Consider the following 25,000-nt stretch of genomic DNA (forward strand, 5'->3'; position numbering starts at 1 on the left):
TTTTTTTTAGCAGAGTAATGTTAGCTAGCTAACATTGGCTATAACAGCTGCTACATATGGGCTATATAACATTCACATTAGTGTTTGTAAATATTTCAAATAGCCTGGAGCAAAAGCGAAAAAACCCCCAGCTAACTCACATTTGAAAGTGGCTCCTCCCGGTTCCCTCAGCCGTGTTCCGCACTTCGGATGTTTGTGCGATTGTTTATTGTACGTAGCCACAGCTAACGTTCACCTAGCTAGGCTAGGCTAGGCTAGGCTAGGCAAGGCTAGACTCATCATTCATCATGGACACACCAAAGTCATAAAAACATTCACTTTATTAACATTAACATTGTGGCGTGGTGGGTGGCCCTGTCGCCTCACAGCAAGGAGGGTCTGGGTTCGATTCCCCGGCCGGGTGACCGGGGTCCCCTCTGCATGTTCTCCCCGTGTCTGTGTGGGTTTCCTCCGGGTTCTCCGGTTTCCCCCCACAGTCCAAAGACGTGCAGCCAGGCCAACTGGACAGGGTAAATAGCCCTTAGGTGTGAGCGAGTGCATGGGTCAGTCAATCTGTCTGTCTGTCTGTCTGTCTGTCTGCCCTGCGATGGACTGGCGACCTGTCCGGGGTCTATCCTGCCTTCTGCCTGATGACAGCTGGGATGGTCTCCCTCAGAGCACCCTCAGTGACGCTGTTCTAAAACCTGGTTCTAGAACACGAACAGTGCATTACTTCCCAGTGTGAACGCTACTAAAAGTAGCTAGCTTGCTACAGAGGTGCTCGATGTGAGACACGGCTGGTGTTTTAAATGTTTGATTTTATTAACCACTCCCGCTGTCGGTTAAGCCCGGCGTGTCGAGTTCACGCAGACGCTTAATGAGTAATGTAATTGCTTTGACCCATATGCCGTCCTTCATTAATTTAATTGCGTAATATACACACGACGGTGCAGCACGTCCAAATTAGGGCGGCTCGAACGAGGGAAGCCAGTTGTTTTCCATAGGGCTTTTGAATAAGATCAGATTCTTTTTTGCACTATTTGCTTAACAAAGCCACGGTCATTTGATTACTCGGGGTCCGGCTGGAGACGGAGAGGAGGATTTCCATTGGTGTGCGACTCCCCCCCCCCCGTTACACGCTCAGACGCGACTCGGCGCTCACGCACACTCAAATGAAAAATGTGATTTGATTCTTCCTGGCAATCTGAACTGGGTTAATAGGCCTAATTGTAGAAATGATTCCCCCAAAGGCCAGGAGTGGTCTAGTGTGTATGTGTGCGATGTCACAGCAAGTCCTGCTTCTTTCTCGGATTTTCGGGTCAGCCGGCCTCTCGTAGCGCCCGATACGAGCGGTGGTGAGCTGAGGCTGTACCAGGCCTTCAGATTGGCCCATACGAGGAAATAAATCGCCTCGTTTCTCTCAGCGCCCCTGGCACTTTCCATGAATAGAGTGATTATCTTGCATTGCCGGTTTGTTGTACTTCTGTGAAAAGCTACAGAAGCTGTACTTTAACTTAAAGTGATCAAAATGAGCATTTAAAACCTTTAATATAGCCGTTTAGAACAAAAGAACTACTTTCCCTGGAAATCTTTTAAAATAAGTCCCTAATATGTCATTTTAACCTGTGTCCCACCCTGTTAGCCAAACCCGTTCCCCTCATAAACAAGGAACTGTCCATTTGTCGTTTATTGGAATGTAAACAGGAATTTGCTTCATCTTGTTGTTTTCTGAAGACCCTCAGACGGGTCATTATTGGACGCCTTGTCATTCAAACCTATTACCAAAACGACTGTTAGAAAAGGTAAATATTTATTTTTATGCATACAGTAAATTAAAATGAAATAAAAATGGCTTGAAACAGAATTCAAGCCTGTTAAAGAAGCTCATATAGAATCTGATTTTACAGCCTGAGGTGGTTTTTAAATCAAATCAAATCAAATCAAATTTATTTATATAGCGCTTTTTACAACTGATGTTGTCACAAAGCAGCTTTACAAAAATGGGAATCACAGCACAGAGAATCAGACAAAACACTGAACATAATATACAGAATATACAGAACCCCCGTGAGCGCTGAGGCAAGGAAAAACTCCCTCAGAGCTGGAGGAGGAAGAAACCTCGGGAGGACCAAGACTCACATCTAAAGGGGGGACCATCCTACCACTGGTCAGACAACTTATAAGTTAAACATTGAAAAGTCAATTTTACATCCACGCAGTTCTAATATATTCAGGTGTGTATAATCAACAGTGGAAACAATTAGAGTTCATATAGATTTGGATGTGATCTGTAGTGGAGAAGCTGCGTTCCAGAAACTTCCATCAGTCTGGTCAATCAGGGGGACAGGGGGACTTGAGGGTGGGACATCCATCAGTATTGGGCCGGACCGGTGGACAGTCAGTAACTCGGAGGAAGGAAAGATTTAGGAATTAGTTTAGACTGGATTTATGAAGAACAGAAAATGTAAAAAATGATCAGAGTGTGACTAATGACTCCGGCAGGTCTGAATATAACAGCCTAACTAAAGGGAGAGAGCCAGAAGGTAACATAGACACGGAGGCTCCCTGAGACACTGGCATTCACCCACTCCACCGTCCACAAACCTGAGTGACTGCATGTAGTGAGTGACAGCAGCACCAGCATCTCAGTTTACCCACAATTCACTATGTCCATGAACCCCTGGATCTGCAGCCTTATCTAAAGGGAATTAACATTAACTACCAAAAGCTAAACTAAACAAGTAAGTTTTTAGTCTAGACTTAAAGATTGAGACTGTGTCTGAGTCCCGAACATTATCGGGGAGATTATTCCAGAGTTGGGGCGCTTTATAAGAGAAAGCTCTTCCTCCTGCAGAGCTTCTCTGAATTTTGGGAACTACTAGGAAGCCAGCACCCTGTGATCTAAGTAATCGTGGTGGTTCATAATAGGAGATAAGGTCTCTCAGATACTCAGGAGCGAGCCCATGTAGGGCTTTATACGTTAACAGGAGAATTTTATAGTCTATGCGGAATTTGACTGGAAGCCAGTGAAGAGCTGATAGGACTGGACTAATATGGTCAAATTTTCTAGTTTTAGTAAGGACCCTGGCTGCAGCATTTTGAACTAGCTGAAGTTTATTTAAGTTACTGCTAGAACATCCTGACAGTAGCGCATTACAGTAGTCTAGCCTTGACGTAATGAAGGCATGTACTAATTTTTCTGCGTCATGTAAGGATAAAGGGTTTTTAAACCCTCTGTACTGTTAGAAATGAAGGTTCTGCTCAGGTCCATTTTCCGTTCATCAGGGTACAAACAGCGTAAACGTTCCCTCAAAGGTTCTACAGTGGTTCTAAGGTCTGATTGTGGAGCTTAAATCAGGTTGTCCAGGTGAAAAGTTGGTATTTGTTCCTTTTCATAACCGAATGTTTTAAAGCAGAGCAGTAGAGTAAAAGCCTGGAGGCGAGGCGAGGCTTGGTGTGTGGAGTCAGTCCAGCTTAGAACAGATCATTTCAGTGGATTATGGTTCAGTTATGTTCCCTGACTAAAGGCACTGAGATGGAGCCTTGAGGGTCCCACCCCAGTGACAATAGGGGAACTGCCCCAGAGACAGTTTAGGATCTTTACTTCTGAGGGTGTGGGGTCCACAAACTCACCAGCACCCATATACAGTGGTTCTCCCTCTTTGTGATGATCCAGCTCAGAATTCCAGCTCAAACCTTTCCTGAATCCGTAGAGCCGCCCTTTCCATGCCATCTCTTCACGAGATCATACGACACTCACATCCGGAGTTATGAGCCTGTGAAGAGGGGCTGAGATACACGTCATCTGCCTCTCACCGTGTGGAGCTGCTGGATTCGTGTGTCCGTCTACGTTCTGTGTGAAACTGACCGACGGACACTCAGGAGATCACTAAGGACTGACCGTCACGCCGGAAACCCTTCATTCTTCATTCAGTCCACATCGGAGACTCGTGTGAAACGGCGTCAGAGAGTTTCCAGCTGCTGAAGCTGCTGCAGCGGGTTTGGAAAGCAGTGATGAAGATAACGGAGCGTTTAGATATGAAACAGATGAGGATCGGGTTCTATGAAGAACCTTTAGAGGAGGGTTTAAGGAGAGATGGACAGATCGAGAGACTGACCTTATATCTTAATTGTACTGTGACATATATTTTGCTTACTACTACTAATTAACCAAAACCTACTTAAACCACGACTCATATTCAGAGTCATCCAGATGTATCTAGAACCTTTTTTCTCTCACCACCTCATTAACCTCAACTTTAGCGTGAGTGGGCGGAGCTAAACTGCTACGAGTGGAACAATGCATTGTGATTATGCAGATTGTGGAGAACGGGCTGTATGATAATTACTGCCAACGTTCACAAACAGCATCAATCAGCACCCAGATGTGAGATGTGAGAGTTCAATATTTTTGTCATTATCCTACACTCTTTAAAAAAGGATGGTTCTTCAAGGGTTCTTTAGTAAAGAAAATGATCCTATATGGAACCATGGACACTCAAAGAACACTTTGCATGCTTAAAGGGTTCTTTGCGTGGTGAAAGCGTTCTTCAGATTGATGGAGAACGTGCTGTAGATGGTTCTATAGACAAACTTTTTGAAAAGGGTTCTATATGGCACCAGAAAGAGTTCTTCTACTGAGACGATGTCAAGCTTGTAACAACAGCAGAACCCTTATTGGTGCTCTATAGAACCATTTATAACACATTCTCCATCAATCTGAAGAACCATTTCACCATGCAAAGAATCATTCAATCAAGCGAAGGATGCTTTGAGGTTCTATGTAGAACCAATTTCCTTACCAAAGAACCATTAAAGAACCCCTTTTTAAGTGTGTACAAGATCACAAACACGGGATATGTAAATATAAGTAAAACACCGGAAAGTTATTGGAACATAACAGCGGAATTACGAACAGGAGAACTGAGCCGTAACACTTCCAGCCTAAACAAATGTTTGTGACATCACAAAAGCAAGGAACTCAAAACAGCCTGTTTAGTTATCCCCCCGTTTGTGGAGCATTTGTACTGAAGAGTGTTTACAAACGACATTTGATTTCAAAGATGTGAGGAAAGTCCAGTTCACTGTGATCTGGCCAGTGATGGACGAAGTAAACAAACCATGTACCTGAGTTAAAGTAGATACCCAGGGTAAAATATCACTCCAGTAAAAGTAGAAGTTCCTCCCTTTAGACCTCCACTTGAGTAAAAGTACTAAAGTATTTCCCTTCAAATGTACTTAAGTATAAAAAGTAAAAGTATGACTGCATATGTGGACATATTTCTATATTGAGCTCTATTTACACAAAGTTAGGTTAGTTCATCATTTATGTTGAACAGACTCTCCCAAAGTTTTACGCTGCTGCGCTGACGTTGAACCGTGTGCTGCACTGGGTCGGTATGACCGACAGGTCAAAACCAGCTCTAAACAAAGTGACCGCTGGGCCCTGATTGGTGCTCTGGCTTTGTGCTTCTTTCGTTTTGACATGTTACGTTTTTATACACACAGAAACCAAAAGGAACGACAGATTTCTCAAAATGTAGGAGGAAAAAGTCGGATATTAGACTCTGAAATGTAGTGGAGTGAAAGGAGAAAGTCGCCCAGAACGGAGAAACTTCAGTACAGATACACCAAAAATACTAAAGTACAGAAACCAATTACATTTACTCAGTTACTCAGTTACTCAGTTACTGTCCAGCACTGGACCCTTTAAGGTTTGGGGTTAGACAGAGCACAGAGGCGTTTAAAAACATTCTCTCTCTGTCTCACACACACACACACACACACACACACACACACACACACACACAGCAACGTTTAGCTGAGTGTAACTGTGTTTCCAAGAGTGACTTGTAGCAAAACCTCTCTCTCTCTCCCTCTCTCCCTCTATCTCTCTCTCTCTCCCTCCCTCTCTCTCTCTCTCTCTCTTGCTCAGCTCTGTGGAAAAGATTCAGCAGCTCTGTGGTGGGGGATGGGGGGCAGTGCAGGTCAAGCAGGAGAAACCTTAAAATCCCTCTCGCCCTCTCCGTGTTTTCCTCTGTATCTGTTTCTCTCACACACTTTTCCCCACTTTGTTCCACTTTCTTTCATTAGTTTTTTACTCTCTCTCTGTCTCTCTCTCTCTCTCTGTCTCTCTCTCTGTCTCTCTCTCTCTCTCTCTGTCTCTCTCTCTGTCTCTCTCTCTCTCTCTCTGTCTCTCTCTCTCTCTGTCTCTCTCTCTCTCTCTGTCTCTCTCTCTGTCTCTCTCTCTCTCTCTCTGTCTCTCTCTCTCTCTGTCTCTCTCTCTCTCTCTCTCTCTCTCTCTCTCTGTCTCTCTCTCTGTCTCTCTCTCTCTCTCTCTCTCTCTCTCTCTCTGTCTCTCTCTCTCTCTGTCTCTCTCTCTCTCTCCCTCTCCTTATATCTCTTAAACCATTGCTTACCTCCCTCTTTGTTCTGTTTCTCTGTTGTTGTAGTTCTCTCTCCCTCTCTATCTCCTTTTCTTTTCCTCCTTTTCTCTTTCTCTCTGAACATTTCTCAGTTTTCCTCTACCTCTCTCTTATTCCTTCTCTCTTTTCTCTCTCTCTCTCTGTCTCTCTCTCTCTCTCTCCTTTATTTCTTTTCGGCTCTGCCCCCCCCCTCTCTCCCTCTCTTAAAGAAAAGGGGAGGGGGAGCAAACTAGAAGGAAAAGCAGCCAAAATCCACATTTTGGGAAGAGTAGAGTGAGCGAGCGAGAGAGAGAGAGAGAGTGTGTGTGTGTGTGTGTGTGTGTGTGTGTGTGTGTGTGTGTGTGTGTGTGTGAGAGAGAGAGAGAGAGAGAGAGAGAGAGAGAGAGAGGGAGAGAGAGAGATTATTGAGTATAGGAGTGTAGAGAGGGGGAGTGGGGAAAGTGGGAGGAGCTTGACTTGAGTCAGAGCGGAATCTGATTGGCTGCCTGCGCTGCTGGCTCGGGTTTCTCTCTCTCTCTCTCTCTCTCTCTCTCTCTCTCTCTGTAGTCAGTAGTTTGTTTTTCTCCGGGCTGGAAGTTGCAGCTCAGCTCAGTTTGGTTCCACACGCGCGGACACCAATGAGGTGAGTTGAGCGCTCGAGAGCAGGAAGAAGGGGGGGGGGGTAGTCCAGCCTTTAACACACACACACACACACACACACGAACAGGGGCTCGGGTTGCTGGTCTTGTGCTCGCGCTCTCCACTTTAAAGCTTATTTCTGGTGCGTAATAAAGGCGGCTGAGAGCGCGCGCGTTGTTGGTGGGGTGTTGGGGCAGTTAATGGGGGTTGGGGGCAGGTGAACGGGGGACAGGGTGTCTGTGTTAGTGCTCCTGATCTCGAGCGGACAGTTAAAGCCCCTCTCTCTCTCCGCCTCCTCTGGAATAACACACGCCGCAGCGCGCGGAGCTGGACGCTCCTGGATATTTACCCTCCGTATCTTCGCCATCTTCATCCTCCTCCTCAGCCTGGACCCCCGGCGCTGCAGGACTCGGACTCTGTGGATTAATATGAGAAGGAGCTGCGCGTGCCGCTCCGCGCTCGGTCCAGGGAGCTCCAGGTAGGATCCGGGCTGTTCCTATTAAAGTTGCGTCGCGAGAGGACGTTTGGATTGTGTTGGGAATGTTGTTGGTTTTGGAGGTGTTGGGCATACCGAGGGTTTGGAGACGCTGGGATCTTTACAGACGGAGTGCCGTTGTAAAGTTTGAAGAACCCACACACAGCGGAAAGGTTCCACAGCAGTTGAAGTTTTTCCTAGAACTGTGCTTCCAAGAACCCTTTGGGAAGCTTTATTTCAAGGCTGCCGTGTTAGCGGTGTTGGGCTTGTTGGGGTGTTGGGTTGTTATCGGCTGCTAGGAGAGTTGGCTGTGGGGGTATTTGGTGTTGGGTTTCTTGGGAGGTTGAGGTTGTTGGGAGAGCTGGAAATGTTGGGAATATTGAAGATAGGCAGCGTTGTTTGTGTTTGGTAGTAGGGATATTTGGATTGTTGGGAGTATTGGTGGTGTTGGGACCGTAGTAGGCGTTGTGCTATTGGTGGTATTAGGATTGTAAGGAATAGTAGTAACGTGTAGTTAGTTCCTATGTTAGGAATAGTGGACGATTTGCCTTGTTTCTAATGTCAAAGTGTTGGGAATGTTAGTGTTAGAAACGCTGAATGTTGAGATGTTAATAACATTTAAATTGAGTAATAAAATTGAAATACACTGGGCGTATTGGAAGTGTATGATATTCGAAATATTAGGAATGTTAGGAATATTGAGGGAATGTTGGGGATATTAAAGGTGCTGAGGATGTTTGCAAGCGTTGAGTATACTGGTGATACGAAAAATCTTGAGGATATTAGGAATGCTGAGATTGTTAGGAACATTAAAGGTGGTTTGTGAATGGGGAAATGGAAAGTGTTGGGAATATTATATGTGTTCGGAGTATTAGTTGTGTTAGAGGTGGGATATAAAAAATGTTGGGGATGTCATAGATGTTCGGAATATGAGTCCTATGTGAAGTGTTGGGCATGTTGGATGTATTGTATCGAAAGAAGTGTAAGTGATGTTGGAGAATTTGGAGGTTTCGGGAATATTGGTTATATTGGAAGTGCTGGGAATGTTGTGAATATCGAGAGTGTTTTCAGATCCTGTGATTTGGACGCCTCTGCTAAAGATTTCAGCTGACTAATTGGGAGTAAGCTTTATGATGCTGTCTCCTTATGTTGTCTGCAATCCGACTCCGAGCTCTTTATCAGCTACGTGTATCCATGAATGCTAATAAGGCTCAAGACAAAGGAATAACCCAGCAGGGTTTGCGCATGGTTCTGAAAGAGCGCACAGTGCTCAGTGCTTTCACGGCGGGGAGTGTCATAGAAAGCAGCTCTGAGACTGGGCCAGGCTACTCCTGGACTGTATTGATTATTGATCAGGTTTTCTAGTAAAGTGAAGGGCGGAGCCTGTTGTGTCCTCATGGAGTTTTATGAGGCCGAGCCCAAAGAGGACGTGCAGCCTGCTGCTGCAATAAACCCGCCTAACCTTCGTCCTCCGCGTTGGAAGTCACTTGGAGAGCGGAGCTGGCTTCATGAGAATATTTATGAGAGTTCATCGACCGCGCTGAACGGGGTTGGGGAACGTTCCGGGCCGAGGGCGCCCTTGGTGGCGGTGGCGGAGTGTTTCAGCGCTCCGAAAACCCTGCAGCAGGCACGCATTAGCGGAATCAATTTAGCAGCTCAGGCCATTACAGCCTGTCACTCTCGGAGCTTTTGTTCTCCTGTTTTTTTGTGTGTGCGCGCTCTGCAAGTCAGAAGGCTTTGCCACGGGTTGATCGTTGGACTCACTTCCGTTCCTCTTGGAGAGGAAGTCCACCAAAAATGGACTGAAGTGAAGTGAAGATTGAGTGAAGTGGTCCTCGCTGATGCAGTGGAGGTGATAGGAACCAGGAGCGGCCACGGCGACAACACTAACGTAGACGTTTTATTCCCTAAAACCACCAGTGAACCCACAGGTGGGCGATATGGCCAAACTATAATATTGCGATACTTGTCACCATACAGTGTTTATAGCAATAGACCTACGTTTAAAAAAAAAAAAACCCATCAAAACTGTGAACACTGTGCTTTTTATTCCGTATTTGGCTCTAAATCCATTTAAGTGGGGCCAATTTAGCTCTGTTCATAATAAAACATGCTCAGAAAAGCAGTTTGTGACCAGATTTGTCACGGTAACCATGGATACTGTCATATTGCCCGGTGTTTAAGTGAACCGACACGTCTTCTCGGTTTTATATGGAACGGTGATGACGGTAAAATAGTAGAAAATCAGAAAAAAAACCTAGTTTTCTTTTTTGGCCTATTTTGCCTCTACACGTTTCCCTCCACACTGAATGGATTTCGAGCACGTTTTAGGCCCAAACCCTCAAAACTCTCATAAAACAGCGTCTCGGTCATCAGGCAGTGAATTCAGAACCAGTTCATGTAGGAACTTTCTGTAGGAGCTTTTAGAGGGACGTCTGGTTCCCATCACCACCACTGTGAGGAGCTTTTAGAGGGGGACGTCTGGTTCCCCTCACCACCACTGTGAGGAGCTTTTAGAGGGTGGACGTCTGGTTCCCCTCACCACCACTGTGAGGAGCTTTTAGAGGGGGACGTCTGGTTCCCATCACCACCACTGTGAGGAGCTTTTAGAGGGGGACGTCTGGTTCCCATCACCACCACTGTGAGTCTCTAGTCGCTCTGAACGACTCTGTCTACAGGGTAAGCGCTCAGTTATGCAGACGAGGTTTATTATTATGATTATTATGCTGACCTTGTGTAATCTCCTTGATGGAGAAACTTTTGGCAGTGCTTTTAAGGTGCCGTAGTTACGAGTCAGGGAACCTTTTTCACATCGCTCTATAGAACCCTGTTTTGTTGGGAGCGTGTAGGGAGGATCCCAAATCCATTTCCGAAAGGAGACGTGCTGTTTCTTCTGTTCTTTTCTCCCTCTTTGACTGTGATTTATGCTCAGCGCAGCAGATCGCAGGGCTGTGGTGAAGTGACTGACAGCCGTGTTAATGCTCCCTCAGCACAATGAATGGACGTAGTGCGCATTGGCTAAATCCGGAATAAAGCAGCTGTTTTCCCCCGGGGGGCACTCCTGGGGGCGTTGGGGGCAGGAGGGTAGGATGATCCTTCTATCCTTCCCTATAATCGTTTCTCAGGAGCAGAACTGATTTTCTGATTGTTCGCGTTTGAGCATTGACTTCGTTTAGATGGTCTCCGGCGGTAACAGTCACGCTGCGTGTTTGTGTGCGCGGCTTCTGGTTGGTAGTTCACTGCAAGACGCGCAGAACCTGAGCGGAAAGTGCAGATTCCGAACTTTCAGTACAGACGCTTTAGTGCTTGTCCGGAGGGGAGGAGCTATTTCATTATAGTTCGAATCCGGAGACTCAAACCGGCTCATATTGAACGCGTAATGCGGTTTATAACAGTATAAACGTAAACAGGGTTGCAGTGATAAAGACGACAGGGGGTTAATATAAACCAACCCGGTCTCAGGTGTGAGCAGGCGCAGTGAGTCAGGCTGGAAAAGGGCAGCGTGTGTTCAGAGGGCAGGTGAAAACGTAAAGAAATGACTCATTATAAAAATCCCGACGCCAGACTCCGAGCTCCAAACACCTGCAGGCCGCTCCTCTTCCAGGTCACGTTTCAGCTCCTAACTTCGCGCTGCTGTAGTCACTCATTAATAAGCCTGTGAGTAACCAACAAAAAATTCATTAAAAATGAAAATCGTATTAGCACTTCATTCAAAATATGAATTTATTAAAACTCTATTCTGGAAATAAAACTATTAGAACTTATATTATATCGGGATGTTAATTTTATTTTAATTTTATTTTAAGAATCAAATCTGGAACGGAGGTCTGATACAATTCAAGTCTCAAACAAAGTTCTAATGAAGTTAATATCGAGAACTAAGTTCTTATAAAATAAGAACCCAAAAATTAAAACCCAGTTCTAATGAAATAGATCGTGTTTCTGGAATTTCGTTCCGGATGTTTGATTAGTTTGATTGGATCTTTATTCTTCGTCTGGATGTTTGTTTCCATCCTCTTACGAGTGACGTGAGCGCTGCAGCGGTGACTGTAGTTACTCGACTCATTTGTCTTCAGCCGAACTGGTTCTAAATCAGAGAAGTGACTCCAGACGAGCAGCAGGTCAGTGTCTCCCGGCTGAGCTCACACTCCGAGCTGATTAATGACTCTATAGCGCCCCCTCACTCTGCTGCTCTGCTGGACAGAAGTGTTTGAGTCGTCGCACACGTGTGTGCATGCATGTGTGTATGTGCGTGTGTGCGTGTGTAGCTGATCACGTAAAAATCTAGAGAATATACATGTTCACTAAGTCTGCATTGTCTTCTCTCCTTCTTTCCTCTTTCCTCTCTTTTCTCCTTATTTCTCCTGTTCTCTTTTAACCTTTTCGCCCCTTTTCTTTCCTCTCTCTCCTCTTTTCCTCATTTCTCCTCTTTCCTTTCCTCGCTATCTCCTCTTTTCCCCTTTCCTTCTTCTTTCTTTTCTTCTCTTTCTCTTTGCTTACTCTTTTTCTTTCTACTTACATTTTGTCCCGATATCTTCTTTTCCTTCACTCTCTTCACCTCTCTCTCTCTCTCTCTCTCTCTCTCTCTGTCTCTCTCTCTCTGTCTCTCTCTCTCTCTCTCTCTCTCTCTCTCTCTCTCTCTCTCACTCTCTCTCTGTCTCTCGCTCTCACTCTCTCTCTGTCTCTCGCTCTCACTCTCTCTCTGTCTCTCACACTCTCTCTCTCTCTCTCTCTCTCTCTCTCTCTCTCTCTCTCGCTCTCACTCTCTCTCTGTCTCTCACTCTCTCTCTCTCTCTCACTCTCTCTCTCGCTCTCTCTCTCTCTCGCTCTCTCTCTCTCTCTCCCCTGTTGTGTGGTTTAGGTTTTGGTCAGTTCTAAGTTAACCTCTGAAGTGTTGAGGTCTGACCTCAGGCAGCCCGGGGCTTTGGCAGAGAGAGGAGGAGTGAGAGAGAGCGCACTCCTCTCGTGTTTCACCCCAGCACGGTGGTGGGTGCGGCAGGGTGTAGTCTGGGACCTGTGCCAGCAGGACACAAGGTCTTAACTCCGTATACATAACACGCCAACACTGACTGATCCAGAGTAAGATGTGGTCAATATGTTGATGTTTTATCGCTAAATTATGTCACAAAACATAAATATAAGGATATTGTGGATCATCAGTACTAAAGAACCCAGATCAACACACTTCATTACAAAGTGAGCAAAGTCAGGCCTGTTTAACTGGAATTAGTGCAGCTTGGAAAACAGTGAATACACATTCTTATAGTATCAGGATTATTATTATTAGTAGTAGTGTTATTATTAGTGTTGCCGTATTTTCATGAGACACTACAGATTCCAGTTTACCTGTTCCAACTTTTTAATTTTCAGAAAAAACGAAATATCGTGATGCACATCGTGGAAATGTCTTGATGTATCGCGATATACTCTGCAATATCGCCCACCCCTCCGTCCAAATCATCTGTCCCAAAGTCTGTAGACTCCAGCGTTTCTTCTGAAATGAAGGTGATAATAGTGAGTCGGTGCTGCAGGAACAGTCTCTCCTCTTCTGGGAATTCTTTACTCTAGATGTTGAACATTGCTTTGAGGATTTGATTGAGCATTAGTGAGGTCAGGTACAGGTGGTTGGATGGTCGGTTCTGGATCACTACAACTCATCTCAAAGGTATTGGATGGACCTTTGTCACTCCAATGAACCCAGTGCTGGGGGGCTTTATACCCCTGTAGCCGACGCTTGGCATTGGGCATTAGGATCATGTGCGCCTGCTCCAGAGCATCCAATCCTATTGGCCAGAGCTTTTATATGGAGATTATAGCTGCGGGTGCAGAAATCAAGGCCTGCATCAGCTGTGAGTGACCGAATTAGGCCATCTCCACACTGATACGGACGGTGATTGACCGATGGACGTCTAAAGTTGTGATATAATGACATAATGAGTTTAAGGGTTAAAGCGTCTGAGTGAGCGAGCGAGCGAGAGAGAGAGTGATGATGAGAGTCTCTGTAGGGAGATGAGTAATCTCCTGCTGCTGATTCTCTGTGGAGTAATGCTGAGACAGACACAGTGGATACATTCAATTACACTCCCCCCCCCCCCCCCCCCCATCCCCCCACCCCCTCCGCCCCCCTGTAGTTCAGCAGTAAACCTCAGGTCTGTAGTTGTGCCTGTGTGCAGGTGACTTTTGCCCCATTGCACTCATTGATTACTCCTGTATCACCCCAATCACACCACCAGCAGATCAGAGAGAGAGAGAGTGAGATAAAGGGGAAAGAAAAAGACATGGAAAAAGAGAGAGAGAAGAGGGGAAGGGGAAGGATGCAGACAGAAAATAAATAAAATGAGGGAAGGAAAGAGAAATGAGAGGAAGGAAGTAAAGAAAAAAGAGAAGGACAGAGCGAGGGAGAGAGAGGGAGGGAGAAGTACAGCGAAAAAGAAACAAGCATGAGACAGTAGAGAGGTGGAAGTAGAAAGAGAGACAGAATGAGAAAAATAGAAAGAAAAAGGACAAGTGCGAGAGAAAAAGAGAGGAGAGTTGGAAGGAGACAGAGAGAAGGAAAAGTAGAAAGAAGAAGGATGAAAGTGAGAAAGGAGAGCGAGGAGAGAGAGAGAGAGAGAAAGAAAGATGTAAGGAAGATGAAGGAAAGAGCAAGAGAGAGAGGAGGGGGGAGAGAGTGGGTGATTGCGGCCCAGACAGAAAAGGCCTGGAATAAACTGTTGCGTGAGCAGCGAGTAGTGTGTTGCATGATTAGTGTGTTGCATGAGCAGCGAGTAGTGTGTTGCATGAGTAGTGTGTTGCGTGAGCAGCGGGTAGTGTGTTGCGTGAGCAGCGGGTTGTGTGAGCAGCAGGTAGTGTGTTGTGTGAGCAGCAGGTAGTGTGTTGCATGAGCAGTGTGTTGCGTGAGCAGCGTGTTGCGTGAGCAGCGGGTAGTGTGTTGCGTGAGCAGCGGGTAGTGTGTTGCGTGAGCAGCGGGTAGTGTGTTGCGTGAGCAGCGGGTTGTGTGAGCAGCAGGTAGTGTGTTGCGTGAGCAGCGGGTTGTGTGAGCAGCAGGTAGTGTGTTGCATGAGTAGCGTGTTGTGTGAGCAGTAAGTAGTGTTGCGTGAGCAGTGTGTTGCATGAGCAGTGTGTTGCGTGAGCAGCGTGAGCAGCGTGTTGCGTGAGTAGCGTGAGCAGCGTGAGTAGCGTGAGTAGCGTGAGCAGCGTGTTGCGTGAGTAGCGTGAGCAGCGTGTTGCGTGAGCAGCGTGTTGCGTGAGTAGCGTGAGCAGCGTGTTGCGTGAGCAGCGCTCTGTTAACTGCAGGGCAGGAATCAGAAACCGGGCTGCGCTGCTCAGGAGAAAACGCGGTTCTCTGCCTGTAGATTGAACAGTAACCTTACACGGCTGACCTTTGGATGTCCTTTTCTTTCTGTTTTGCATTAGGTTTCTTTTCTCTTTCTCTCCCTCTCCTTCCTTCTGACTTATTACACTTTCCCTCCCTCCTTCTCCCTCCTTCTCCATCCTCGCGTGTGCCGGCTGCTGTACTGCAGCCCTGCTGTTTGTGTGAATAATAAGCCGACAGCGTCTCGTTTCAGTCGTGCTGTATGTCTTAAAGAAGATGGTTCTTCAAGGGTTCCTTAGCAAAGATAATTCTTCTGTATAGAACCATGAACACAGAAGGATTATTTGCATGCTTAAAGGGTTCTTCAGATTGATGGAGAATGTGTTGTACATGGTTCTGTATAGAACCAGGAAGGGTCAAGTTTGTTACAACAGCAGAACCCCTTTGTGGTGCCCCTTTTCTGAGAGGTTAGACTGTATAGACCCACATAGAACACTTTCTCCATCAATCTGAAGAACCTTTTCACCATGCAGAGAACCATTTAAGTATGTTCTTCACTAAAGAACCCCTGAAGATGAGAGAGAAAGAAAGGGGCGAGAGAGAGACAGAGAAAGGAGAGGTAGACAGAGAGAGAGAGAAATGAGAGAGAGAGTGAAAGAAAGAGAGAAAGGAGAGAGAGAAATGAGAGAGAAAGGAGAGAGAGTGAAATGAGAGACAGAAAGAGAGTGAGAGAGAGAAAGAAAGGGTTGAGAGAGAGACAGAGAAAGGAGAGGTAGACAGAGAGAGAGAGAGAAATGAGAGAGAGAGTGAAAGAGAGAGTGAAAGAGAGAGTGAAAGAGAGAGAAAGGAGAGAGAGTGAAATGAGAGACAGAAAGAGAGTGAGAGAGAGAAAGAAAGAGAAAGGAGAGAGAGGTGAGAGAGAAGGCAGAAAGGACAGAAAGTGAAGGAGAAAGAGAGAGAATAGAGAGAGAGAGTGAGGGACAAAGCGCAGAGAGAGAGCGCAGTGCTGACGTCTGCAGGTCAGTATAGATCAAAGAGTCAGTGGAAACAAAAGATTAATTTGTAACCTCGTTAGAATAATGACGTCGTTGTGGCGCCATCGACCCCGTGCACAGCGCTGACCGTCAGCTCTGCTCTCGCTGCATCACTCAGATCGCTGAGTGCTCAGTCTGACCACTCTGATCCTCCACTCTGCTGAATATAATCCCTCACTGTCCCCCAGCCAGGTGTCCCAATCACCCTCATTGATCAGGCAGAGTCACTGATCAGTTATCATGATCACACACGAGGCACAATAAAGGCGCGATCAGATCAGGGCAGTGTGGGGCCGGACCGACGTGGACGTTCTGTGGCTGATAGTGATACTGATTTCACCAGGGGGTTTGTTGGCTTCTGCTGTTCAGCCCTTATTCTCCTTATAGAACCCTTAAAGAACCATCTTTTCAGGAGTGTGTATACAGTACGTACATGTTTGGATTAATGATCAACCAACTTCTAAGACTGAACTTTGGGGGTGTGTCTGAAACTGAAGGCTTTGTTCACTCAGCAGGTAAAAGAGGCCCAAATCTGATCGTTTTTCCTCATATGTGACTCCGATGTGTGTCTGAGTGTCCGTGTGGACGTTTTCAGTTCCGATTGGAGACGCTTTCATATGTGGGACTGAAATCCGATCCGTATCCGATCTGTGGCAATGCGACTCAGTCTGAGCAGCCAGATAGGAATTCGTGACTTTTACGTCAGTCCAACTCGGCATTCGTCGTAATTTCGCGCTGCTGAGACTCAGAAATATTTAGGCTGATGTTTCTGTACCAAAATTTCAGAGGAGACTCATCGCAGCCGCTCCGAGTTCAAACGAAGGGACCGAGCGTGGCCGGAAGAGCCCGAGGCTGCAGCGTTTAAAGAATCCGAGGACACGGACCAAAGAACTGGCTGAATAACGTGCCCTTTTCACGGCAGACTGGAACACATTCTGGGTGATGAGCCCAGCTGTCAACCACTGGAACGTTATAATCGCTCCTGTGATGCTGGCGAAGACTAAACTGAAGCTCCCGGAGCGACAGCCGTTCACTGGTCAGGATTATTTGCCTCTGGACAAGGAGCCACGTGAAACGTTGTTCTTCTGCGCTTGCGGGCCGGTTTAGGAGCTGATCTGCTGATCAGGGCCACTTTTACCTGCTGTGTAAACTAAGCCTTAGTCTCCGGAACAGAAAGGAAGCTGGAGTAAAGGTGAGAAGTGACACACGGAACACTCAGACAGCTGGATTGTTGAGGCGTCTGGGTCATTTTTGGTGAACTGTGTCCTTTTTCCAGCACTGAAAATGAAGAAAACCGGAATAAGGGGTCTCTGATCTTTTACCGAGCTGGATGACCTTAAAACACAGAGACACACGTAAGTGAGGTCCTCTGAAGGTTGAGCAGGTCAAGCCCTTCACTCTGATCAATACACTGCAGATCAATCAGTCACTGATCAATCAGAGGAGATCAGGTATTGACAGATTCTAATCACAGGGAAGTGGAAGCAGGTGTGTGTGTGTGTGTAAGAGCTAATCAGAGAAACTGTCGATACTGCGGTGTGTGTGTGTAAAAGTATTCACCCTCTGGACTCACGACTGTGTGCGGTAGTTTTGCCTTGAATTATTCCAGTAACCAAGTTTACAGGCAGCCTGATGATCCGTAAGTAATCTACTAGACTGACAGACTAACAGCTCAATCGGAACAGAACATCTCCGTATAAATACCTCCGTTGGAATTGCCTAATCCGATTGAGGCCATTCGGAATACATTGAGCGAGGTGGGTAATCCTGTGAATAATCTGTTAAATAGAGGATTAATATCTGTGTAAACGCCTGCATCTGATCACATTCCCTATCGGAAAGTTTAAGGAGCAGAAACTGGTCTGCGGAGGAGCTGAAGGACTCGTCAGTAGGATGGACAGTAAAGCTCACAATAACGAGCTGATCAGACGAGAACACAAGCAAATCAATGAGACGAACTACAGAACAAATTAAACACAAACGGAAAACTTTGACTGGACTCGTGATGCTGGTTGTCATGGTAACCACCTCAGTCTGAGTCTGTAATCAGAATGAATTTGTTTGCATGTAAACACAGTGATGACAGTGACAATCACAACATGAATGTATAAATAATGACTATACTTATAAAAATTAAATAAATTAAATACATCAAGTTAAAAAGTAAGTACATTAATATATTTGTCGTATTTTACATATATGTAGTGTTGGGGGGGGGGTCAGTAGGGTGGGACATGGGAGTGTTATCCACTGTCTCTCAGGCGGTGATGTCACTTGTTGGAGGGGGGGGGGCAGTTTGTCTCTCTCTGACAATGAATCCTAATTTTCAACTTGTGTACATTTTTCAAAATTTCAGATCAGATTTCTCAATTTATTTGTGTATTTTTTTTCTGTGTCGATTTAAATTTTCTGCTGTGAACAATTTCTGTGAAAAATATTTCTCTCTGTCTTTTCTCTTTCTCTCTCGCTGTCCCTCTCTCGCTGTGTCTCTCTCTCTCGCTGTGTCTCTCTCTCTCTCGCTGTGTCTCTCTCTCTCTCGCTGTGTCTCTCTCTCTCGCTGTGTCTCTCTCTGAGTTGTTATTTGTCCATTCTGGCTTTGTCCACATCAATCATTTGTCGGCCTCATTAATATTTAACTGTACATTAAGCTTGTTAATGTGCACACACATGAATGTGTGTAAGCGCTGTCGCTGAAGAACACATACACACACACACACACACACACACTCACCACATACACACTCACACTCACACACACCCACTCACACACACACACACACACTGGGAGGATGTCCCGTCAGGACACTCTGAGGAAACAACTGCGTCCAAACAACACATCAAACAATCCCGTATCAAAGCTCTGCGTCTTTCCTGCTGCCACTGCATTAAAGAGACAGTTCAGCCAAAAGTCATTCCGAAAAACAGGAAGATTTTCTGCTGTTTTTATCCAGATTTGGAGCGGCAGAATGCTGAGGCCTGATTGGCTGTCATAAGTGATTAGATTAGGAGACCTTATTAGTCCCACAACGGGGAAATTTCACCTCCGCGTTTAACCCATCCACGCTAGTGAGCACACTCACCCGGGGCAGTGGGCAGCCCTATCCGCAGCACCCGGGGAGCAGTTGGGGGTTAGGGGTCACGATTACTGCTACTGAGAGCTGATTGGTTGGCATTACTACTACTACTGAGTGCTGATTGGTTAGTGTTACTGCTACTGAGAGCTGATTGGTTAGTGTTACTGCTACTGAGAGCTGATTGGTTGGCATTACTACTACTACTGAGTGCTGATTGGTTAGTGTTACTGCTACTGAGAGCTGATTGGTTAGTGTTACTGCTACTGAGAGCTGATTGGTTGGCATTACTACTACTACTGAGTGCTGATTGGTTAGTGTTACTGCTACTGAGAGCTGATTGGTTAGTGTTACTGCTACTGAGAGCTGATTGGTTGGCATTACTACTACTACTGAGAGCTGATTGGTTAGCGTTACTGCTACTGAGAGCTGATTGGTTGGCATTACTACTACTACTGAGTGCTGATTGGTTAGTGTTACTGCTACTGAGAGCTGATTGGTTAGTGTTACTGCTACTGAGAGCTGATTGGTTAGAGTTACTGCTACTGAGAGCTGATTGGTTAGTGTTACTGCTACTGAGAGCTGATTGGTTAGTGTTACTGCTACTGAGAGCTGATTGGTTAGTGTTACTGCTACTGAGAGCTGATTGGTTAGTGTTACTGCTACTGAGAGCTGATTGGTTAGCGTTAGTGCTACTGAGAGCTGATTGGTTAGTGTTACTGCTACTGAGAGCTGATTGGTTAGAGTTACTGCTACTGAGAGCTGATTGGTTAGCGTTAGTGCTACTGAGAGCTGATTGGTTAGTGTTACTGCTACTGAGAGCTGATTGGTTAGTGTTACTGCTACTGAGAGCTGATTGGTTAGAGTTACTGCTACTGAGAGCTGATTGGTTAGCGTCACTGCTACTGAGAGCTGGTTGGTTAGTGTTACTGCTACTGAGAGCTGATTGGTCAGTGTTACTGCTACTGAGAGCTGATTGGTCAGTGTTACTGCTACTGAGAGCTGATTGGTTAGAGTTACTGCTACGGAGAGCTGATTGGTTAGCGTCACTGCTACTGAGAGCTGATTGGTTAGTGTTACTGCTACTGAGAGCTGATTGGTTAGCGTCACTGCTACTGAGAGCTGATTGGTTAGTGTTACTGCTACTGAGAGCTGATTGGTTAGTGTTACTGCTACTGAGAGCTGATTGGTTAGTGTTACTACTACTGAGAGCTGATTGGTTAGTGTTACGGCTACTGAGCATATATATGGTGTATAAATAAAACAGAACGAAGCGCTTTGATGGAAACGTGCCATTCCCAGTACAGCGATCCAGAAAAGGTTTATGTTTCTTTAAAAAGTGAATAGTCTGTCAGTCCTAGTTTCAGCTCATTAGCTCATCTGAAGAGGCAGCTTTCTTTACTCAGGGTTTTCCCTCAGCTGTTACTGGGTAACGTCTTCAGTGCTTCTCCTGCAGCTGTAGGCTTTTTTTTCTCTGAACTGTCCCAGTAAAGGTGCCATTCATACTGTTCATGCTGCTGATACTCGCATATCAAATTTAGCAGGAATGCACGTTTCAGGATTGTGTTTGGTAACTGCGGAGGTCAGACAGAACACAGAGATCGTTTCCTCAAATAACCCTCAGCATATGTGTTTATGTCTGACTGTGTGCGTTTCGCGCAGCATTGGCAGTGTGTACCTGTTATGTAACAGCGTTTGTGTGTGTGTGTGTGTGTGTTTTGCAGGTAACAGCCCCGTTCGTGCGGTAGCGGCAGTGTGTATCCTGCAGAGGGAGATGTGTTGGAGGAGTGAATCCGTTCTCGGCCTGCTGCTGCTGCTGCTGCCGGTTCACCATGCTGTCAGTTTCCCAGAGGACGCCGTCCCCCTGGACACCGTGGACAGACACTGTGAGACATACACACACAAACAGGAACAGAACAACATGCAGTCATGATCAAAATGAAAACATTACGGTTGGGTTAAGATAAGAAACTGATTCAGCCTAATGAGAAATGGTAGCAGAACCAAAATGGGTTGTGTTTTGGAAGCTGCAGTGCTGGCCAACCAGCATGACCATACTGGGTGACCAGTTAAATCAACATGGGAAACAGCATAAACCATGGAATTCATTCTGGTCTTAGCTGTTTTTTCAGCAGAGCAGCTTCAGCTGTTGCTAAGAGCTGATTGGTTAGCGTTACTGCTACTGAGAGCTGATTGGTTAGTTTTACTGCTACTGAGAGCTGATTGGTTAGCGTTACTGCTACTGAGAGCTGATTGGTCAGTGTTACTGCTACTGAGAGCTGATTGGTTAGTGTTACTCCTACTGAGAGCTGATTGGTTAGTGTTACTGCTACTGAGAGCTGATTGGTCAGTGTTACTGCTACTGAGAGCTGATTGGTTAGTGTTACTGCTACTGAGAGCTGATTGGTTAGTGTTACTGCTACTGAGAGCTGATTGGTTAGAGTTACTGCTACTGAGAGCTGATTGGTTAGCGTTACTGTTACTGAGAGCTGATTGGTTAGCGTTACTGCTACTGAGAGCTGATTGGTTAGCGTTACTGCTACTGAGAGCTGATTGGTTAGAGTTACTGCTACTGAGAGCTGATTGGTTAGTGTTACTGCTACTGAGAGCTGATTGGTTAGAGTTACTGCTACTGAGAGCTGATTGGTTAGAGTTACTGCTACTGAGTGCTGATTGGTTAGTGTTACTGTTACTGAGAGCTGATTGGTTAGAGTTACTGCTACTGAGAGCTGATTGGTTAGTGTTACTGCTACTGAGAGCTGATTGGTTAGAGTTACTGCTACTGAGAGCTGATTGGTTAGAGTTACTGCTACTGAGAGCTGATTGGTTAGTGTTACTGTTACTGAGAGCTGATTGGTTAGCGTTACTGCTACTGAGAGCTGATTGGTTAGAGTTACTGCTACTGAGAGCTGATTGGTTAGTGTTACTGCTACTGAGAGCTGATTGGTTAGTGTTACTGTTACTGAGAGCTGATTGGTTAGCGTTACTGCTACTGAGAGCTGATTGGTTAGCGTTACTGCTACTAACAGTTTAAGCTAATTAAGTTCTAGTGATCCATTAGATCCATAAAAACTTCAAATTAATGCTAATAACCAATATAACCCAATATACTGGGTGCACTATGAGTTTTCATACACATGGAAAAGACTTTTAGCCATAAAAAAGCAGCTAGCAGTGCAGGCTTTACTCCGCTTTACTCGCTTTACTCCGCTTTACTCCGCTTTACTCAGCTAAGCTTGTCTTAAGCTTAGGACATTACTTTGCCACTCGGCTGACTTAGATACTGGGTAACTAGCTATCTGGTGAAATCTACCGTTAATTACATCTTTATTCCTAAAAACCTGAACCACACAGTAAAAAGGTGATTTTAAATGGTTGTTTCTCATTAGACTGAATTAGGGCTCTGTAAAGCTTCTGTGTGCAGAGCATGAATAGCGCAGTTCAGCTTTATTGTCATTATATCAGTGCAGCCTAACAAAAGCTCTTGCACTCGCACAGCAAGCATGACAAGACACAATAACAGAAAGTGCAGTGTGGACAAGTTCAGACAGACAGCTGGACAGAGCGAACAATAGGAACAGTAGTACAAAGATCATTACGCCAACTGTATGTAAACATTTAAAGTGGCAGCACAGTTGGGGCCAATATACTATGCATAAACAACGGCCTGAACACAGTTTAGTTCCCCAGAACAGCCTTAGTCCCAGGCTGGGGTCTGCACACACACACACACACACACACACACACACACACACACACACACACCTTCTAAGCCGCTTCTCCTTCTGGGTAGTAGGGGGTGCTAGAGCCTATCCCAGCCGTCATTGGGCGAAAGGCAGGATACACCCTGGACAGCTTGCCAGTCTGTTTAGGTTCTCCCAAACTCTTGATGCAGCTTCCAGTCATTTTCAGAATTCTCGGAAACCTGGCTCATCTGCGTCAGCATCAACTCCGACTCAAGCTGACCAATTGATACGAGTTTTTTTTGGCACACTTATAACATGCTGACTACGTTATCTCTGATTCTACAGGCTTTCTGCTGATGCTGCACCCATTTATTGGCGCTAGCTTCCACCACAGAGGTCTTCCCTACATGCTGCCAGGCAACACCCTGCAGCAAAATTGAGTCACTCGATATATTCCAGAACAAACGTAGCTACTAGTCCAATCCCATGCAGTGCGAATACAGCTAACGACTCAATATCCTGCAGAACTGATCAATCAATACCCTGCACTAAAGACACAGTTAATCATTCAGCGTTTTGCAGTTGTGGCTGATCAATACCCTGCGGCACAAATGTGGCTGATCAATACAGATGTGGAGTATCCAAGCCTTTTAGCAAAGGTCAGGTCATCGCTTTGTCACTGTCTAGCCTGAGGAATTCCATGTTCTTTCCCAATGTAGATTCCCGGCAGTATCCGGTGTTCCGGGGCCGGCCGTCGGGAAACGAATCACAGCACCGGCTGGACTTCCAGCTGATGACGAAGATCCAGGACACGCTCTTCATCGCTGGCAGGTAAAAACCAGCTTCAACACTAATTCACACAGAATTCACACAGCGATTGCTACATCAGCGTGCTGCACTTGATAGTGACGCAATGGGGCGTAGTGGCTTTGTCCTCACATGGAAAAGTGAGGAAGTTGCTGAATATGATATAAAAGAGGGAGCTGAGCCTTAAGGCAGAGCTCTCTGTTTACCGGACGGTCTACATCCTGACCCTCACCTGAGGTCATGAGCCGTGGGAGTGACCGAAATAACGAGATCAGGAATACAAGCATCTTCGCAGGGTGGCGGCTACACTCTGCTGACATGGTGAGGAGCTCGGCAATCCGGGAGGAGCTCGGAGTAGAGGCGCTACTCTACCGCATTGAGAGGACCCAGCTGAGGTGGTTCGGGCATCTGATCCGGATGCCCCCCCTGTGTTCATAGGAATCTCAGTGTATCTCAAAGCATTCTCTTATTATTTATGTTTAAGCCTTTTAACGGGGGGATGAAATCGCTTCTTTTCAACAGTTTGGGGGGGTGCGTCCCTCTGACTTTCTCCCACTTAAATTATTGGGAAATAAATGACCAAATTCTTGGATTGCTACTCCTGCAAGAAGAGTGATGAAGAGAAAAAGGACAATGTGACCTGCATTGGTAGCCAAGCTGGGCAGACTGACAAACTTAGCTCAGTGTACTGCTACTCTTCTCTCCCCCTCTCTCTCTCTCTCTCTCTCTCTCTCTCGCGCTCTCTCTCTCTCTCTCTCGCGCTCTCTCTCTCTCTCTCTCCCTCTCCCTCTCTCTCTCTCTCGCTCTCCCTATCTCTCTCTCTCTCCCTCTCTTTCAATCTCATTCTGTCTTTCTTGGCAGTGACTCTAATTTGTTTTCTCTCCCTCGTTAACAGGGACCAGGTCTATTTAGTGAGTCTGAGGGAGTCTTACAGGAACGAGATCATTCCCTACAGGGTGAGTTCATCCTGCTAATCTCATCATGAGCCGGAAACGGCCTACAAACGGAATAAAACCATAAAAGGGGAAAAGTTTAAAGGAAGTTTGGTGAAAAGTTTGTTTTATGCAGGTTTTTCTTCCGTATCTCACATGTAGTTGATCAGCCATGACATGTTGATGGCAAAAAGACACAATTCAGGCTTTAGGTGGGCTGGTGTTTCCTGTGCTGACGTCCTTTAGTCCATGTTTATAGATAACAGTCAAGTCTAGCAGAGGTGCTGAACACCTCCACACTGTTTGGGCCAGTGTGTGATAATCGGGCTAATGGGATTCTGGTATTTGTTAGCTGTATTCCGACATGTCTTGGCTGATTGGCTATATTTATTGAAAGGGAGGAAACTGGATACATTTCGTCAAACTATGGCTTTAAGATGCTTGAATAGAGTGAGTGGAAATGCAGCATTGTGGGTAATGCGGTTCTGAAATTACAGAAGCTAACGTGGAGGTCGGGCCAGGCGGACCGAGAGACGTGTGCCATGAAGGGAAAACACAGAGTGAGTGATTTTCCTCAGGCTTTTAGCGGAAATGAGACCACAACTTTCCACACGTTATTTACACTACTGCAGCGCCATAAATCTCTCTCTACTTACGT

General features: G+C 45.9%; 1 protein-coding gene and 1 long non-coding RNA gene across 7 annotated transcripts in view; one reads left to right on the forward strand and one right to left on the reverse strand.

Moving 5' to 3' along the window:
- sema6dl (sema domain, transmembrane domain (TM), and cytoplasmic domain, (semaphorin) 6D, like) overlaps positions 1 to 25,000 on the forward strand; it is a 200,062-nt gene that overhangs the window by 156,609 nt on the left and 18,453 nt on the right. For 4 of the 6 annotated variants that reach the window (XM_017684275.2, XM_017684282.2, XM_017684281.2 and 1 more), the window contains exons 1-5: positions 6,931 to 7,026; positions 20,642 to 20,803; positions 23,323 to 23,434; positions 24,306 to 24,366; positions 24,840 to 24,902. In XM_017684275.2, the coding sequence (XP_017539764.1) occupies positions 20,692 to 20,803; positions 23,323 to 23,434; positions 24,306 to 24,366; positions 24,840 to 24,902 (348 nt within the window). In that variant the 5' untranslated portion in view covers positions 6,931 to 7,026; positions 20,642 to 20,691. Of the gene's footprint in view, positions 1 to 6,930; positions 7,027 to 7,268; positions 7,501 to 20,641; positions 20,804 to 23,322; positions 23,435 to 24,305; positions 24,367 to 24,839; positions 24,903 to 25,000 lie in introns of those variants that run through there. The other 2 variants (XM_017684276.2, XM_037540236.1) reach the window with 2 other exon arrangements.
- LOC108412304 lies at positions 12,837 to 20,712 on the reverse strand. The gene is made up of 2 exons (XR_001856640.2): positions 20,596 to 20,712; positions 12,837 to 12,991 (listed from the first exon to the last, which is right to left on the reverse strand). It is a non-coding gene; the product is annotated as an uncharacterized LOC108412304 (long non-coding RNA).

Source organism: Pygocentrus nattereri, chromosome 7 (genome assembly GCF_015220715.1).
Source record: "Pygocentrus nattereri isolate fPygNat1 chromosome 7, fPygNat1.pri, whole genome shotgun sequence".
NCBI classification, from domain to species: Eukaryota; Metazoa; Chordata; class Actinopteri; order Characiformes; family Serrasalmidae; genus Pygocentrus; species Pygocentrus nattereri.